This window comes from Ipomoea nil, unplaced genomic scaffold (genome assembly GCF_001879475.1).
Source record: "Ipomoea nil cultivar Tokyo-kokei standard unplaced genomic scaffold, Asagao_1.1 scaffold3321, whole genome shotgun sequence".
Lineage (NCBI taxonomy): Eukaryota > Viridiplantae > Streptophyta > Magnoliopsida > Solanales > Convolvulaceae > Ipomoea > Ipomoea nil.
The window spans coordinates 6,697,852-6,716,633 of record NW_017619749.1 but is presented as its reverse complement, the minus strand read 5'-3'; the positions used below and the strand labels follow the sequence as shown (position 1 = coordinate 6,716,633).

General features: G+C 34.2%; 2 protein-coding genes and 1 non-coding gene across 3 annotated transcripts; 2 read left to right on the top strand and 1 right to left on the bottom strand.

Annotated features, from left to right (window-relative positions):
* Positions 1 to 104: 104 nt before the first annotated feature.
* TRNAW-CCA lies at positions 105 to 176 on the bottom strand. Its single transcript has one exon. It is a non-coding gene; the product is annotated as a tRNA-Trp (tRNA).
* A 7,759-nt stretch (positions 177 to 7,935) lies between these two features.
* LOC109170610 (crocetin glucosyltransferase, chloroplastic-like) lies at positions 7,936 to 9,695 on the top strand. The gene has a single exon (XM_019319803.1). The coding sequence runs from the start codon at positions 8,064 to 8,066 to the stop codon at positions 9,480 to 9,482; it is 1,419 nt and encodes a 472-aa protein (XP_019175348.1). The 5' UTR covers positions 7,936 to 8,063; the 3' UTR covers positions 9,483 to 9,695.
* Positions 9,696 to 14,635: 4,940 nt separating this feature from the next.
* LOC109170609 (receptor-like kinase TMK4) lies at positions 14,636 to 18,299 on the top strand. The gene is made up of 2 exons (XM_019319801.1): positions 14,636 to 17,122; positions 17,386 to 18,299. Exons 1-2 carry the CDS (start codon positions 14,851 to 14,853, stop codon positions 17,898 to 17,900), a joined length of 2,787 nt encoding a protein of 928 aa, XP_019175346.1. The 5' UTR covers positions 14,636 to 14,850; the 3' UTR covers positions 17,901 to 18,299.
* Positions 18,300 to 18,782: the final 483 nt, after the last annotated feature.

Sequence of the window (18,782 nt, the reverse complement as noted above, 5' to 3'; positions counted from 1 at the left end):
TTCTTATATTTGTGCTTAAATATTTTACTATCAGAAGAATATTATAAAATGGATAATATTACGCAGGATCCGATTTTTAAAAACGGGTGGATCATATTGGGATTTGAACCCGACGTGAATCGAACACGCAACCTTCTGATCTGGAGTCAGACGCGCTACCATTGCGCCACGGATCCATTGTTGTGCTTCTTACTGAGTCATTTGTTAACATAAATAACAATATTTAGTTTACGGAATATGTGAAATTACGAAAATGTGTTATTACTGTGTATTTAATTATGATTATTATGGAAATATAATACTATTTTTAAATTTACTATAAAATTGATATCATAATATAAAAATTAAACTGAAATATTTAAGAAAAAGTAAATAATCACATTATTTTCACTTTTTTTTTTCTTCTTAATATTACATTAGCAGAAGTTAATCATCACATAATTGAGCAAAACAATAATAATATATAACATTATCATGCTCACTTAAACAATACATTAGCATGGTAATGTTATAATATTTGAAGTTAGCTCCTCATAACGTAAAAATTGAATGACAAGAAAGTGACAATGTATAATTAATGAAATAATTTTTTTTTTAATAAATCAATGACAAAAATATTATTTTCTCTTATTTTAATGAACAAGTTATTATGTTGTATGTACCATACAACAATGCATATAAATATATAATGTACATATAATATACAGAGCGTACGAAGTTTAATACACTTATCGTGTATTTTTACGTGCACGCAAGTTGTTCGTACGTGAATTGAACTGAAACACTCGGTCGTCAGAGTAGGTTGTAAATGAAAACTTTGCTACCTAATAATACTACAAGTTTATTATTATTATTATTATTATTATTATTATTATCATTATTATTATTATTATTATTATTATTATTATAGTCACAGACTCACAGTTGTGTAAGACGAATCGAATTTATGATAGGTGCTTGCTACTTAAGATACAAATAATAATATTTATTATAAAAAATCCTCCCAAATGTTCTGTCAGGTCGGGATGTGGGGGCCCTTAGGGTTGAGGTTCAGCCTTATTGGAAGAATAATATTTATTATAAAAAATTTAATATAAATTTGAAATAAACAAAGTAAAAAATTGTTACTTATAATATATACTAATTTTCCATGCGCATTGCATGAATGTGATAATACCCAATATTTATTTTTAAATAAGTAGTATCGTAGATTATAATATTTATGTGAAATTGTGATACTATTTAATTTAGAGTGAAAATGTTATTTAAAAAAAATTGTGATACTTATTATAGAAAATTTAATATCAATTTGAATTAAAAATAAATGTTACTTATGATAGATTATTGTAATATTTATATGTAAAATTGTGGTTCTATTTAGGATAAAATGATTGTTACTAATGATAATATTGTAATATTTATAAATGAAATTGTGATACTTACCTACTTAGGTGTCTACAACCCGACCTGTTTCACGAATAAAGATTTGTGAGACGGTCTTATACAAGTTTTAGTCACTATTTGAATGTGCACGAAGTAAACTCCAATTCTATGCAAAAGCGAACAAACCACATATTAGAGATAAATTTACACTAAAAAAATTTTAAAGATAAATTACAGAAATGAGTTAAACAGAGAGAGTACGTCTTGAGAATAAAGTTGATTAATTTTAGTTGGAGCTGAGCAAGACTTTGGATCACGAAATTCATTCATCCATATGTATAAATAAATGGTACGTCGATTAAATTAAGATTGTTGTTAGCCCCACCGGAGCATGAACAAATAATGTTGTACCACGCTTTTGCAAAGTATATAAATACTTAATTAAGACAAATATATAGTATATTATTATGATTATTGTGCACATGAAACTAATAGCTGATACTAACGTACGTTTGTGATTAAAAATTGATATAAAAAGAAAGAGTTCATGCATTTCATTTTAATTTATGGATTATATTGGTATTTTTAGTCTTAATCATTAATTTTAATATAATTTACTTTAAAGATGTTTAGTAGTAAAATTTTTACAAGTTGTCATTAAAAAGATAAATTAAAAGAAAAAATCAAGATATGAGATCCATCTTCATGCATTGGTGCTTAAGGCAATTAAAGAGATTACATTCGTTGGTCGTGATTGAGGTTACGTTGCATACTTAATTGGTCACATATATTTGTAAAGAAACAAATTAAACACTTTTATCCCAATAATACTTACAAAGTTATACAATACCATTATATTTAATTTTTGAATGAATTGCACCATAATTAATTAGATTCCAATAACCTCATCACCATTGTTGGGGTAAAAAAACACAAGTCAATTTTTGCTTCAAAAAACAATTATGAACTTTTGTGATTGTCCCATTTTGACCCCACAAATGAGAACACCTATCCGGCGCAAATCATGCATTTTGATGTGGATGAGAGATGTGGTGATGATGACCAGATCAGAGCCGGCCTAAACAGATACATACGTGAAAATGATGGGGTTGGGTTGAATATTACAACATCATATCCAGGGCCTTACACCCCGACCCGACAGAGCATCTAGGATGATGTAAATCATGGTAACTCAACTGTACATGAACCACGGAGTTAAGACCTTTGCTTACTGTCCACAAGAAGTCCTTCACTTTGAGAGGTTGCTCCCTGCTGCTGGTAAGACTCGATTTCTGGTCATACTTTCCAAACTTCACTTTCATATCCATGCATGCATGCATGATGGGATGGATCGGATCCAAATTCTTGGTATTGCCTGCACAATGCACATGACATATCGAATGAAGGAAAGACAAGATAATAACATTATTAGCTAAGCTGCATGTGCGACTATACAAATGGTCCGGCAACTCCACCTGATTTCTCCGAGTCAAGACAATCTCATCTGCTACGATTATGTCAATCCAATTATACGGCGCTGGCGCGCCTCTTAAGTACTACGTACATTCATCATTTTCAATCCAATCGTTTTGTAATTTTAGTGTTAGCCAGGAAAAGTCCGTATTGAAGTTGTAAATTAAATTCAATGAAAAATGAATAAAGTGAAAATAAATTAAGAATTTAATCGTATGCCTCATCTCTTGTCATCTCTAATTAATGAATTGATACAGATTATATATTTGGAAATACATATTGACCATATTCAAATGAGTAGTTAATGTAATTATGTATCTCAAAGAATGTTCATCCACTTCTAACAACAAACTGCACAGGTGTGGCAGTCACGTACTGTTTTTATAATTTGGTTAATTTACTTTTGGTATTAAAAAAATTACATTAAATTTAAGTATTCTATACTTAAACATTTGACAATTCGGTGGCAGCATGACACATTTGACTTGAACACTTTGAAGAGTCCAACCTTAATTTGCTACCAATTATGTTAATATATTTTTATTTTGTGATCGATGGTGTTGGTTTGAAAGAATAAGCAAAACTTTGGTTCTCCCTCTAAGTCTCTAGATAGAATGTTTATCAAGTTTCAAATGAATTGACTGACAGCCTATAAATACAACACGTAGTCTACTGTGGTCAAAGAAGAAGGCTTGGTTTTCGTAGAGACAAGTTTTAAACATATGTTTAATAGTTAAACAGTTCAACTACAACATTTGACATGGTGTCAATTAACAATTATTGAATTATAGACCATAGTACACTTCATATTACCAAAAAAAAAAAAAAACATATGCGTGTATCTATTTTTACTATTGAATGTTTATATTTTTAATGTATTATAAAGTTTTTTGGTAAAGTTTATTTTTAGTGTAATTTAAATTTACTTTTAGTATACTGTATTAAAAAAAACATTTAGTATAATAAAAATAAATATTTATCAATGATTAATCTTATAATATGAAATAAAGTATTATTACATGTACTTTCAAATCTGACTTTCATAATTTTACTCCATGGTGTGGCGGGCTTTAATAAACTAATTTTTTTAATGTGGGTTCCAATACAAGTATCTATATCAAGATTCTTTACGTGAAAATAAAAATTGAGAGTAAAAAAATGGAAATACACCTAACATTTTCCTATGAAATATGATCCAAAAGTATAAGTTGTGAAATATGATCCAAAAGTATAAGTTGCTGTCAAGTGTCATTGTATCAACTAGTCCAATGAAATACAACTCCGTCCCAAATTTGTTTTCTTATTCATTGGTCAAACATTTGTAGTTTGGCCCACCAAAGTAGGCCTTCCCAGAGCATGGGCCCAATATACACTAGCCTAATTAAGAGAAATTTTATTTGTCTACAAAAATAAAGGGAAAACGACTATTTTATTTCATTAATTATACATATATTATAGACTCAGTTCATTAATTATTACTATATACAAATTTTTTTCTTTAATTATGTGTAAAATGATTTTTTTAGTTCATCACTAACAAATTATATTAATATTAATAATGCATTTTAAATTTTCAAATTCTTGAGGGACACCTTATTCAATTTTATATATATCATTTTGTATTAAATAATTAATTAATCATTGAGTTTGACAGACACATTTTTTGACACTGGAGTATAGCTAAAAATTCAAAATTATTTTGGTTTATAAGTTTATTAAATACTACTATTTGAAATAAATATTACGAATTTAAGTACGTTATTATTGTTTTCATGTCAATAAGTTAGAGTGAGTTTTCAATCTATAAGCACGTTCAATTCATATGTCATTTTTATTGTCTTAAAAAAAAAAAAAAAAAAAAAGTGGTTCTACCACAATTGGATTTTCAATTTTTCATTTCCAACAAGACATCACAAAAAACAAGCATATTAGATCATGGACAGAAAAACTCGATCCGTATCATGGATTAGATCTAGGGATGGCAACAAGACGGGGACACGGTCGGGTCGCGGGGACGGGGGATGGAAGTATAGTCTCGGCCCCGCCACGTTAACATCCCTAGTTCTAATTCGTGAGACGGATCGAGTTTTTCATATGTATTTTAATTTCTCTCATAAATATTACAATCTTTCTCATGATTAAGTCTTCAACTCCTAATATTATATATTGATTTAAAAATATTACATTTTTTACTTATAAATATTGCACTTTCTCGGATAAGTAATAATCAATCAATTTATTCGTGATAAGTGTTTAACCCATAAATATTACATTTTATTTAAAATTATTACATTTTTTTGCTATAAATAACAAACTATTTATTCCTGATTAATATTATATTTATTAATATAAGTATCACATATCTTTATTGATCATACTCATCTTTCAGTAGGAAGATCATCCCAAAAAAAAAAAAAAAAAAAAAAACACACACACACACACAATTCCATTATTTATAATCTATGTTGATGGCTTTTAAGTGTTTCCCAAATTCCCATCACATCAATGACAAATGTCCATTAATTTGTAAAGATAGTTTAAACTGAACTTAATATACTCCGTAATAACATATACTATTTAAATAAATCATAATTTTGTAAATTTGGATTGTTGGGACAAATATAACCAGACAAACATGAAATGATATATATTCACGATAATGACTAACATTCATCAAAGGTAGAGATAAACAAAGTAAACAAAAATTAAGAATTTTGGCGTTTGCATCCCTTATTTTATATATGTAGTTTGCCTTTTTTTTTTTTTTTTTTTTTTGTGTGTGTGTGTGTGTGTGGACTTTTTCATGGGTAGGTTTGATAGTAGAGAGTGGCATGTCATTTCTTATTTTATTCTTAATGCTTTGTATACTATCTCTTAAGTTTTTTTTTTTCTTTTTTTAAATGCTGTGCTACTGGCTCTATTGTAATTTAGTATCTGTCTATATATACTTTCTCAACTTATAGAAGGGTAACAATTATGCCATTTGACCACAAGGTCTTTGTCCAGGAGCTAAAATTATTTAAATTATAAGACATGTTTAATTTTTATTTTTATAGCTCTGTAACTAAAATTCCTAAAACTATTGCAGAAAGTGTTTTAATTTTTTAAAACAATTTTTATTTACTATATACAATGATTTTTATTAAAACAATTTTTATTTACTCAATTTACAAAAATTATAAATTGCATGTATCATATTGAAAAGTATTACACTTTTACATCAAACTAACTATTTTTGCAAATGTAACATAATGTATTAAAATAGTTGTTCTCAATATTTTTTTTTTTCTTGTGACAAATGATAGAATCACCCGATGCACTCCAAGTACCCTCAAGTTTGTGGAGAAGTAAATAGTGTAGGTGTAACTTAAAAGAGCATTATCGATCTTGATCATTTTCATCTACATCAAACGAACATCATGCTAGATTTCCATCATCTCCCCAAAAATTAATAGGAATATAAAAAATTCAAAAGTTCATTATACAAAATATACATGTATAAAATTTCTTAAAACATAGCAAATTTGGCTTAATTGGTATTGTCAAAAAAACTCATAATTTCTCTTTACGATCTTCACGTAAAAAAAGTCTTTACTTTCTTTTATTTTTTCTAATTATTTACATTCTAATAATATTTTCAAAATTATTTTAGACTAACGTACTCTTACAAACCAATCATTCTAATTTTAATATTAGATTTAAATTTTCAACAATGCACTGCACACAAAAGATTATTTGGTGTCTAGATATGTACAAGATAGAAAGCTCTGGAATGATTTAACAATAATAATCAATTACAATATCATCATATATAATTGACCCAAAAAAAAAAATTTAGGAACACATGTTTTTGTAGCAGGAGTAATCCGGTCATGCATGACCACATCCTATAATCCCCTCTCTCTCTCTATATATATATATATAGTGGCGCAGCAAAATATATACAGACGTGAAAACGAAAGGCGGCTGGTTTACACTCATTTTCCTGCTACCATATTCTCCAGGAAAAAAAAATATAATTATAACTGAAACAAATATAATATAGACATTTACTGCATGCAACTTTGCGGCACACTTGGTGTCCAAGTCGAGACAACCTGTTACAACTTGCTATTCGTCATCTCATACGTCACTTCCTTCGATTTTGTTTATGTGGGGCACTCATCTTAACTCCCACATTTCTACATTTAATTCGTCAATTTTGACTTTTATTGTGCATTATTATCCAGGTTGCTTTATGAGTGATAGGAAATATATCTCGATATATTGATCGGTAAGTCTTGAACGCTTGTTTAGATTCGATTTTATAAATAATGGAGGTTCATTCCTGATCTGAGAAGATCACCTGATCGGCTGGATCTGGGAGTTAGGCAACCAATTGGCTTAGTGAATTCATGCTCTTAGCTTTTTATGCTCAGTCCCAACCTAGCTGATCAATTTGTGCCCCAAGCACATGCAATAAGCACTTAAAGAGGTATTGATAACCGAGCCCAATAACTATAGACATATATCCTTCAACATGTGGATGCATTTCCCTAGCCTCCCTGTCGAGTGCATGGAGGACATGTGGCGTTACATTATGTCCTCTCCAATCACCTATAAGTTCCCCGCTAGATGCTGGAGGACTTTGGACTCTCTCTCTTTGGAATACCTATCAGCTCGGGAACGTCTAACCTTCGATCTCAGTTACCCGAACCATTACATTTAACTGCTTGAGTCACTATATCCAAATACTCCTTGCTTAATAAAATATACAAATACATATACTCGATGTAATTTATCACATTACCGAGTAAATATAAATTTTTTGTTTGGAAATACATTGAAATTATAGACTAGAATTCCACAAAAACAGCTAATAGTGTAGGTATAACTCAGTTGTGTTTCTAATGTAATGAATTTTTTGTAAGTACCAGAAAACAGTTATATTTTACCTAATTAATTCGTCATTGAATCATCCTAATTTAGTACCTTCACAAATTTTGTCCGGCAAAATGTGGGGCCGATAACGAATATAATAAGTTCAGGTTCATGCTCTGCAATTATTACTTCTCATATGTGTGTATATATATATCCTCTCATGAAAAATCAAGATGCACACAAACAGAATCACAACTCTAATCTCCAAACAACCTAAAAATATCTAATTTCCCTTGTCGGATATATCTTCCTCCATCTAGTTACGTTCTTTCTTGGTTGGCGTGGCAATGGTGCAGCCTCATATTCTTCTGGTTACCTTCCCGGCGCAAGGCCATATCAACCCATCTCTCCAGTTTGCGAAGCGCCTCGTCCGCTTGGGGATAGAGGTCACCTTCGCCACCTCCGTCTACGCGCACCGCCTCATGTCCAAGGCCAACGGCGGCGGCGTTCCAGATGGTTTGAACTTCACCGCTTTCTCCGACGGCTACGATGAGGGGTTCAAAAAAAATCACCATAACGTCGCGCACTACATGTCGGAGATCAGAACCCGCGGCTCCTCGTCGCTGAAAGGCATCGTTTCCGATAACGCAGCTCAAGGCCGCCCCATCACGGCCGTGGTTCATACTCTTCTGCTCCCATGGGTTTCCGAGGTGGCGCGTGATGTCAACCTCCCTTCCGCCTTGCTCTGGATTCAACCCGCGGCGGTTTTGGATATTTACTATTACTACTTCCATGGGTACGAGGATGCCTTCAAGAACGCCGCTACCGACCCAAACTGCCCCGTCCAACTACCTGGGCTTCCTCCCCTGTTCAGCGGCGATCTCCCGTCGTTTCTACTCCCCTCCGGCTCCGGCGGGGATTACAGTTTTGCCATGCCCACCTTCAAAGAGGAGATAGAGAAACTAGATCTTCAAACTAACCCAACTGTGCTGGTTAACACTTTCGACGCTTTAGAGGCGGAGGGACTGAAATCTATAAGTAGCTACAATTTGTTGGGAGTTGGGCCGTTAATTCCCTCCGCTTTCCTGGACGGAAAAGACCCCTCCGACACCGCCTTCGGCGGCGATCTTTTCAAGAAATCAAAGGACGACGGCTACATCAACGACTGGCTGAGCTCGCAGCCGGAATCTTCCGTGGTCTACATTTCATTCGGAAGCCTCCTCAACCCTTCCAAAACCCAAAAGGAAGAGATCGCGAAAGGGCTGCTAGAGATTAAACGCCCATTCCTGTGGGTGATAAGAGACAAACCAGAAAACGAAGAAGAAGAAGAGGAAGAGAAATTGAGCTGCATGGAGGAGTTGGAAAAGCAAGGATTAATAGTGCCATGGTGTTCCCAAATCGAGGTCCTGAAACACCCCTCTCTGGGTTGCTTCATCACCCACTGCGGATGGAACTCGACTCTCGAAAGCATATGCTCCGGCACGCCGGTGGTGGCGTTCCCTCACTGGACCGACCAAGGGACTAACGCCAAGCTGATTCAAGATGTGTGGAAGACCGGCGTGCGGGTGACACAGGGCGAAGACGGCGTCGTTGGGAGCGAGGAAATAAAGCGGTGCATTGAGACGGTGATGGACGGCGGAGACAAAGGGGAGGAACTCAGAAGAAATGCAAAGAAATGGAGAGATTTGGCCATGGAAGCTAACAGGGAAGGTGGATCTTCAGATACGAATCTCAAGTCATTCGCTGGAAACGTAAGAAATCATTAGTACTACGTAACGGATCGATGAATCATCACAAGTATAAATGACGACAAAATTGTCTTCATCAACTTTCCAATAGAACGTTGACGTGATGATGGTAGTTAAACCACATAGTTGATGTAAGATTGTAAGGTTTATCGTTAAGATTTAATTTATGATATTTGTTGTAGCAAAAATTTAAGAAAACACATAAATAAAATATAAGTGAGTTCTTGGAAACACTTACGTACACTCCGGCCACCATGTTTTGATTGGTTGGTTTTATTATGTTACATCATAAAATGTATGTTATATATTTATTTCTAGAAGTTCGTCCGAACCTAATAATCCTCTATTATGGGTGAATAACTTGCTTTTGAGTGTTGATGCATAAAAGTGACATATTATGTCTTTAATGGGGTGTTTGGTTCGCACATGGCAATCAGAATCGGAATGGGTATCAAATACTTGATAATAGTAATGAGTTTTAGTGAAAGTATTTAACATGTTTGATAGTAAGGTGGAATGTGAATGGTTACTAATAGAAGTGCTTGAGAATGAATAAGGGGATGAAACCCTTATTTTCTTTGAGTATGGGTTTTTAAATTGATGGGATATTCGAAACCCATAGTAGTATTCTAAAAACCTATCAACCAAACAATAACAACCACTTCCATACCCATTCCTATGGGCAAAATCCATCAACCAAACACACCCTAAATGTTTACGCAATCGTTATGCTATAGACCCGTGCATGCTGGACACGGTAACGGTGCCGTTAGTGGCACCGTTTTCTTTCACTTTTTTTTTTAATAATTTCAGACTACTTTGTTATAGGAGTATATCATAATTTTATCACTATATGTTCATAATTGTAAGTTCATAATGTCAGAGCTCTGTGTTCATAATTTCATAACTTACATTCATAATTGCATAACTGTACATTCATAATTGCATAACTGTACATTCATAATTCCGTAACTGTACATTCATAATTCAATAACTGTAAATTCATAATTTTCGAAATTCTATGTTCACAATTTTAGAGCTCTATGTTCATAATTTTATCACTATATGTTCATAATTGTAAGTTCATAATGTCAGAATTGAACTATGTGTTCATAATTCCATAACTTACCTTCATAATTTCATAACTGTACATTCATAATTGCATAACTGTACATTAATAATGTCACAAACGAATAACGCCGTTAACTGCAAGACAAAATCAATTTTTTTTTTTTAACTGAAAGGCCGCATTTCCCCTTAAAACGACGTCATTTTGGACTCGTATCCATAATGCATTGTGGACACGAGTCCACAGCATAATTTGCCATGTTTACGATATAATGGCTTTAGTCCTTTTTTTGGTGGCAATTTAATAGTTCGGAATCGTAAATTACAATTTTTTTTTTAATTGACATAAGCTCCACATGTACACGATAAATATGACAAAATTTATACGGTATCCCCTTCCTAAAAATTTTTAAATATGACAAAATTTAACGGTTTCCATTGGTGAGGTGTCAAATATCTGCATTTCTTAGCATTTTAGGTGTCTTTGGCAAAAGAAAAAATAATAAAATATAAAAAAAGGAATTGAATTTGTGATTTAATTCAAAGAGTAACGCTATTAACCCTCTAAAAAAATGTTCTTTAGGACATGGAACCATTTAATTAAATATTTATGTCTTTCATAGTTTCATTACAAGTTGGTAAGATCACTAATTTATATACACCAATAATTATAAGTTATATTAAGAAAAAGATTAAGAAGAAGAATATTAGGATGGGTAAAAACACTTTCCTAATTCAAATATTTTCCAAACAAAAATGAGAAAAAAAAAATCGAAATGGATAAGGCAATAGAACATGTCCTAATTATATAGCAATTGTTATGCCATGGATCGGGTCCATCTTGCAAAGCGGATCTGAGTTATATTAACAATTTGTAAACTTTATATTAACAAATTTTGAATTCGATATTCACAATTTTAGAATTGGATATTCACAACCAATTATTATTTTTAAATCATTTTTTAAAAAAATATTGAAAATAACTCATCGAGTAAATATTCAGTTTTGTAATTGTGAATATAGAGTTCAAAAATTGTGAATATATAGTTATGCAATTGTAAATATTGAGTTCTGTAATTTTGTGTATTAAAATCTAAAATTATGAATATTCAATTCTAATATTGTGAATATAAAGTTCAAAAATTATGAATATAATCTGAATCGACCTTGCAAGGTGGACACGGATCCACAGCATAATTTGCCATTATATACTGAGTTGGACTGAAATGTTGGGCCTAGCGGGCTTGCAAAGGTCATGTTTGCGGTACGTATATGTTACTGGATAAATGTTGACGTCAGGCCCAACAAATCTCGTCGATCCAATTGACATTCAAATTCAATACGTAACCTTTCGGCAAATTATGCTATGCGCACGTGCTTACCTTGCAAGGTGCGCACGGCGCTAAAACAGCATCGTTTTCAGTGAAAACGACGCTGTTTTAACTATAAAAAAAATAAATTGTTCGAAACGCCGTTAACGTTATGAAATTATGAATATACAGTTATGACATTATAAATGTACAGTTATAGAATTATGAATGTACAGTTATGGAATTATGAACTTACAATTATGAACATAGAGCTTCGAAAATTATGAATGTTCGGTATGGAATTATGAATATACAGTATGAAATTATGAATATACAATTATGAAATTATGAATGTACAGTTATGAAATTATGAACATAAAACTCTGACATTATGAAATTACAATTATGAACATAGAGCTTCGAAAATTATGAATTTACAGTTATTGAATTATGAATGTACAGTTACGAAATTATGAATGTACAATTATGGAATTATGAATGTACAGTTATGAAATTATGAACACAAAGCTGTGAATATATGCTCCTATAACAAAGCGGTCTGAAATTAAATTTAAAAAAAAAAAAAAAAGGAAGATAACAGTGCCTGACGGCACCGTTACCGTGCCCATGATGCACGCTGAGCACGAGTCCACAGCATAACGACTCGTAACCTTTCAATATACTCTTTTCGTATGTAACTAGTGTAATTAACAAAATTTGTCTAAAGTTTTTAAAAATTTCATTATATTAAATTTAGTATTAATTTATAAAATTTTTAAATAATAATCAAATACTAAAGAAAATAAATAAATAAATAAAATTAATTTGACGTAAACAAAACATATAAAATCAGACAAATATAATAATTAAATATATGTGCTTAAATGCACAACTAAATATCTACCTAGAGATGTTAATGTTAATGTAAATTTCAAGCGCAACTAAGTGTACATGAATTGGTTCAAGACTTCAAGCGCTGCATATAAGGCTATCCACACTAGTGTAATTTTCTCACTTTCAAAATGACACAAGTCACACAACACAAAATATGTAATTATTCACTATTCATTTTTCATCCATATAATTCTCTCTTCTCTTTACAAAATAATTCTACTATCATATCAATTTATTAAAGAAGTTGTTTTTATCAATAAAGTATTAATAATAATTAAATAATAATAAAAGTAAAAATTAAAAATTAAAAACATAACTTGCTGCTCTGGTTCCAACAAAACCATCACACCTTATTCAAATTAATCACACTATTGTAGTCATATTTTCAATTTTAATCATCAATTTTCACCTTTGTCTCTTTATATTTTCAATTTTGTTCGTAACTGTCAGAAGAAAAAAAAAAATCCATTGCTTTTAATTTCCCCAATGAATAATAATTGCTAATTATCCACAAATTTGCAATCTTTTTTTTTTTAATTGTAGTGTCTGTTCATATACTTTCTCAACCTACTGAAACACAAAGAACCAATAACGCCTCCACTGAGGCTCGAACTCATAATCTTCCAAATAATACTCGGGTTGAATTCATAAATAATATATCATTTAAGTACAACTAACTTGAACCTTTTCTGAATAAGCCATCCAACTTGAAACAAATATAAAACTGCCGCATACTTATTTATAGTGCACTTTAATAATTTCGTACTTCTATTCACCCAAAATCATATCAAATTCCCTATCTTAATTCACAATTTCATATTATATTTCACATCAAATAATGCCATAAACTTTGTACGTTAAAGTGGTTGGATTTTTGAACAAGTTTCATAAAAATTGATTAAGATTTGAAAAAAAAAAATACTATACAATTATACATACTCGTTATGATTAAAGATGTTAATGTATATTAATATATTATTATGTATTTATGTACTCAATAAAGATGCTGCCATGGACTCACGGTGGGTCTGATAATCCGAGCAGGCCGGATTGATATTGAGTCATCCACGCTCATGAAATCTTGAGTATTGCAATATGACTTTGGAAGTGAAAAAAATAAAAAATAAAAATTACTTCGTAATAATAAATGTCATGTGGCTATAATTATGACAACTGAAATGCATGGTAATCTTAAAATGGTAATTTTTTCGACAAACATGTAACACAAAACATACCAATATTGTATGCTGTCAAAGATGGATGATGCTCATTCAAGATCCATACAATATTTTTATTTGTGATATTGGAATATTTTATTGTATGTATTTATGTAAATACATGTAGTCAATGGAATTATATGGAGTATATGTTTGATATACAGGGAAAACCATTATATATCTGTTATTGCTAGAATTTGTGGTGCGTGACAATTATTGTGACATGTGAAGATAGGAAATGGTCTTGACATGTGCTTCATTCAATTTTTCTGATTTTTATAAAAATAAACTTATAAATCATCAAATTCTTTATATTCCAAATTTATGTTGAAGGGAGTACTAGGGACCGGCGAATAACTGAATGATGTATAATAGTAGCCAGAAAAACACAAAGAAAAAATTATCAACATCTTTTATTTCTTTTAGTGTAATTTACTTTTTTTTTTTTAAAAAAAAAATAATAATTTAGATTGTTATATTAAATCTTTTTAATGTATTTTATTTTTCTTATATAATTTATAAATTATCATATAAAAAACATGAGAAATGAAAGTCAATATCTATCTTTTTTTCTTGATAAGACCATAAGGTGTTTTGAGTAGGCTATAAGAAATTTTAAGTCCGACTATTTCTTAAAATTAGTTTCACATAAGTGTATATATATATATATATATAAAAAACACTGCAACCTAGATTCATCCAGTTCATACGCAGCTGTCATACTAACCATAATATCCTCTTTCGAACATGAGTACAAGCACTCCAGAATTTACAAAATTTCCAAATTGTAATTAAGCAATCGCCTCGCCGTTTTCTTCTTCTCCAAACAATCCGAATATCTCTTCCGCCCCACCCGATTATATGCTTCTCCAGACGCCCTAGATCCCACCATTCCCCATGGCCTCCACCGCTTCACCTCCACTCCATCTCCTCTTCTTCTTGACCTTCATCTCCGTCGCCTTCTCCGACGATGCCGCCGTCATGTCCAAGCTCCTCGCCGCTCTCTCTCCGGCTCCTTCCGGCTGGTCCACCTCCGCACCCTTCTGCACTTGGACCAAAGTGAACTGCGACAAGGCTACCGGCAACGTCGTCTCCATCAACCTCGACTCGAGGTCCGTCTCCGGCACCCTCCCTTCCGATATCACCCGTCTTTCCAGTTTACAAACTCTTTCTGTCCAGAAAAATTCCCTAACCGGAGCCTTGCCGTCGTTTGCCAACATGTCCAACCTTCAGGAGCTCTACCTGGATAACAACCAGTTCAGCTCAGTCCCCCAAGATTTCCTCTTGGGTCTACCCAAGTTACAGACTTTCAGCATTTCTGAGAATGGAAATCTGAGCCCTTGGCAAATCCCTACTTACTTGACGGAAAGCACAAATTTGAAATCTTTCTATGCCAGTAATGCAAGTATCTTCGGTTCCATTCCAGATTTCTTTGATTCCTTCCTAAATCTCCAGAACTTGAGATTATCTTACAACAATTTCACCGGCTCTCTTCCCGGATCGTTAGCCAACTCGGAGATCCAAAATCTGTGGCTGAATAACCAGAAGCAAGGCCTCACTGGGACTATCGACGTGCTTTCCTCCATGGCCCAGCTCTCCCAAGTATGGCTTCACGCCAATGCCTTCTCGGGTCCCATCCCTGACCTTTCCAAATGCACAAATCTTTTTGATTTGCAGCTCAGGGATAACCAGTTCACTGGGGTTGTTCCGGATTCTTTGATGACTCTTCCCAACTTACAGAACATTACTCTCCAGAACAACAAGTTGCAGGGCCCTAGGCCTCAGTTCAGAGATGGGGTTTCGGCCATTCTTGGCCCTATAAACAACTTCTGTCAGGACGCCCCTGGTCCGTGTAATCCGCAGGTCACTACCCTACTTGCTATTGCCGGCGGTCTAGGGTATCCGATCTCCCTTGCCGACTCTTGGGATGGGAATGATGCTTGTAAGCAATGGACATTAGTTAATTGTGATCCACAGCAGAATGTGATAATTACTGTAAATTTTGGAAGGCAGCATTTTTCAGGTACTATTTCGCCTGCCTTTGCCAACTTAACTGCTCTGAGGAATTTGTATTTAAATGATAATAACCTTACTGGTTCCATTCCGGAGATCTTGACTACTTTGCCTAAGCTTCAAGTCCTTGATGTGACTAACAACAACTTGTCTGGGCCTATACCTGTATTTCCATCTTCTGTGAAGTTTAGTTATGGTGGTAACTTATTGCTGGGGAAGAATGGGACTAGTGGGGGTGGGGGTGGTGGATCACCCGGGGGGTCGAATTCAAGTGAACCTAGTGGGAGCCCTTCCCACAGTTCAAGTGGATCCTCGGTTTCACCGGGCATGATTGCCGGTGTGGTTATAGCTGTAGTTATTTTCGTTCTAGTCGTGTTGTTCGTGTCTTACAAGTGCTACATGAAACGGCGCCATAAGAGGTTCGGGAGGGTTGAAAGCCCCGAGAAGAGTAACCAGATGGTTAAGACTAGTGTGGTGGGGGGTGTGACCGGTGTTAGTGGATATGCTGGAGTCCCGAACGAGCTGCAGAGCCAGAGCAGTGGTGATCACAGTGAGATCCCGGTTTTTGAAGGTGGGAATGTTACTATTTCGATTCAAGTTCTTCGACAAGTGACCAACAATTTCAGTGAGGAGAATGTGTTGGGAAGAGGAGGATTTGGTGTCGTTTACAAGGGTGAATTACACGATGGCACCAAGATTGCTGTGAAAAGGATGGAAGGCGGGGCGATGGGCACCAAAGGAATGAAAGAGTTCCAAGCAGAAATTGCAGTCCTTACTAAAGTTAGGCACCGCCATTTAGTTGCCCTCCTTGGCTATTGTATTAATGGCAACGAGAGGCTTTTGGTGTACGAGTATATGCCACAGGGCACTTTAAGCCAACATCTATTCGAATGGCACGAGCACGGCTTCCAGCCTCTGACTTGGACGCAAAGGGTAACGATTGCCTTGGACGTGGCAAGGGGAGTCGAGTATCTGCATAGCTTGGCACAACAAAGTTTCATACACAGAGACCTAAAACCCTCTAATATTCTGCTCGGTGATGACATGAGAGCCAAAGTTGCAGACTTTGGGTTGGTCAAAAACGCACCTGATGGGAAATATTCAGTGGAGACTCGATTGGCTGGAACGTTTGGGTATCTTGCACCCGAATATGCTGGTAAGTACCCTTTGTAGCTATGTTCTTGCATTATCATCTTCTTGCATTATTAGTTCATGCCAAACAAATTGCAGTGCCCAAAGACTAACTTTTCTGGTAAGTAGTTATCAGAAGATATGTTAGGATGCTTTAAAGTTCTTAATTATCAAATAGACAAGCTAAAGTTTAATCTCAAGAAACTAATATGCATTCCGACCATGTAAAATTCAAGTCTGTGTGGGTATCGAGCATTCACTTGAAGCTTATGCCTCCTTTTTCTACAGCTACTGGACGAGTCACAACGAAAGTGGATGTGTATGCATTTGGAGTTGTGTTAATGGAGATAATCACGGGTAGAAAAGCACTTGATGAGACCATGCCAGATGAAAGGTCGCACCTTGTGACATGGTTTCGCAGGGTCCTTATCAACAAAGACAATCTCCGAAAGGCTATTGACCCAAATCTTGACCCTGATGATGAAACTTACGAGAGCATCTCTAAGGTGGCTGAGTTGGCTGGTCACTGCACTGCTCGTGAGCCGTTTCAGAGACCTGAAATGGGCCATGCTGTCAATGTCCTTGGTCCGCTGGTTGAACAGTGGAAGCCTTCTAGACCTGAAGAAGATGAAAGCTGCGGTATTGATCTCCATATGAGCCTCCCTCAAGCCCTTCAAAGATGGCAAGCGGATGAAGGAACTTCTAGAATGTTTGACGATTTCTCATACAGTCAATCACAGTCGAGCATTCCCTCAAAACCATCTGGATTTGCAGATACTTTTAACTCGACAGATTGTAGGTGAAACAAATCGATCCCAAGTTACATTCAAAGGGAAGAAGCACTACAATCATGATTGAATCAAGAAGTCAAAGAAGCCCCTGAATGGTTTGCTTCATTTTGCATGGCCAAGAGTATGTTCATTTGGCACATCCTATATGTCAACATATTCATGACTTTAAATCTTTTTCTTGCCATCCCCAGTTTGAACCGAAGCGAAGTCCTGGGGGTTTTGTCTGATTCACTATCGTTGCAGATTGCTCGAGGGATGATATGTTGTTGTGAGAAACAGGAAAGGACTTCCAGTTTTGCTTTTCTTTCTGAGGAAACAGAAACTTGTACCAAATTCTTTTTCACCTAAAATTCTCTATGTAAATATATTTTGAATTCTTGAGTTAAAACTGCAATGTTTCTTCTCCTTCCACTGTTTTGTACTTCTAAGCTTTTCATGCTCCAAATCTTTGCACTGCCACTGTGAGTAGGCACAACCGCACAACCATTTAGGCTGAAGCTGATTGGTTAGAATGAGTAAAACAAGGAAAGAGGAAAACAAAATTTAAAAATTCTTGAACAATTCTAGCTTAAGTTGGCTAGACTATTGACTTGGTTATGGTAACATTATAAGTTTGACTTTCAGCCGGAGCGGCCTATTGGTCTTTTTTATTTGAACCGATCAGCAATGGACGGGGCGGGGTTTATTTCGTCCATACTCTCGGATATTGGTCTTTTTTATTTGAACCAATCAGCCATGGATGGGGTTTATCTCGTACATACTCTCGGGTAGTGACCACATTTTCTTGTCACTCAATTTTTTTAAAAAAAATTATATATAAAAGGGCAAATTGTCTATTTCCAGAATCACCTCACATGAACATGAAGATGAATGTGCAGGTTGGCAGATGCCAAG

Bases quoted from the DNA above. Each gene is read 5' to 3' on its own strand.
- LOC109170609 (XM_019319801.1), top strand. From the start codon at position 14,851: ATGGCCTCCACCGCTTCACCTCCACTCCATCTCCTCTTCTTCTTGACC. The intron at 17,123-17,385 runs GTAAGTACCCTT...CTTTTTCTACAG, and splicing joins TCTTGCACCCGAATATGCTG to CTACTGGACGAGTCACAACG.
- LOC109170610 (XM_019319803.1), top strand. From the start codon at position 8,064: ATGGTGCAGCCTCATATTCTTCTGGTTACCTTCCCGGCGCAAGGCCAT.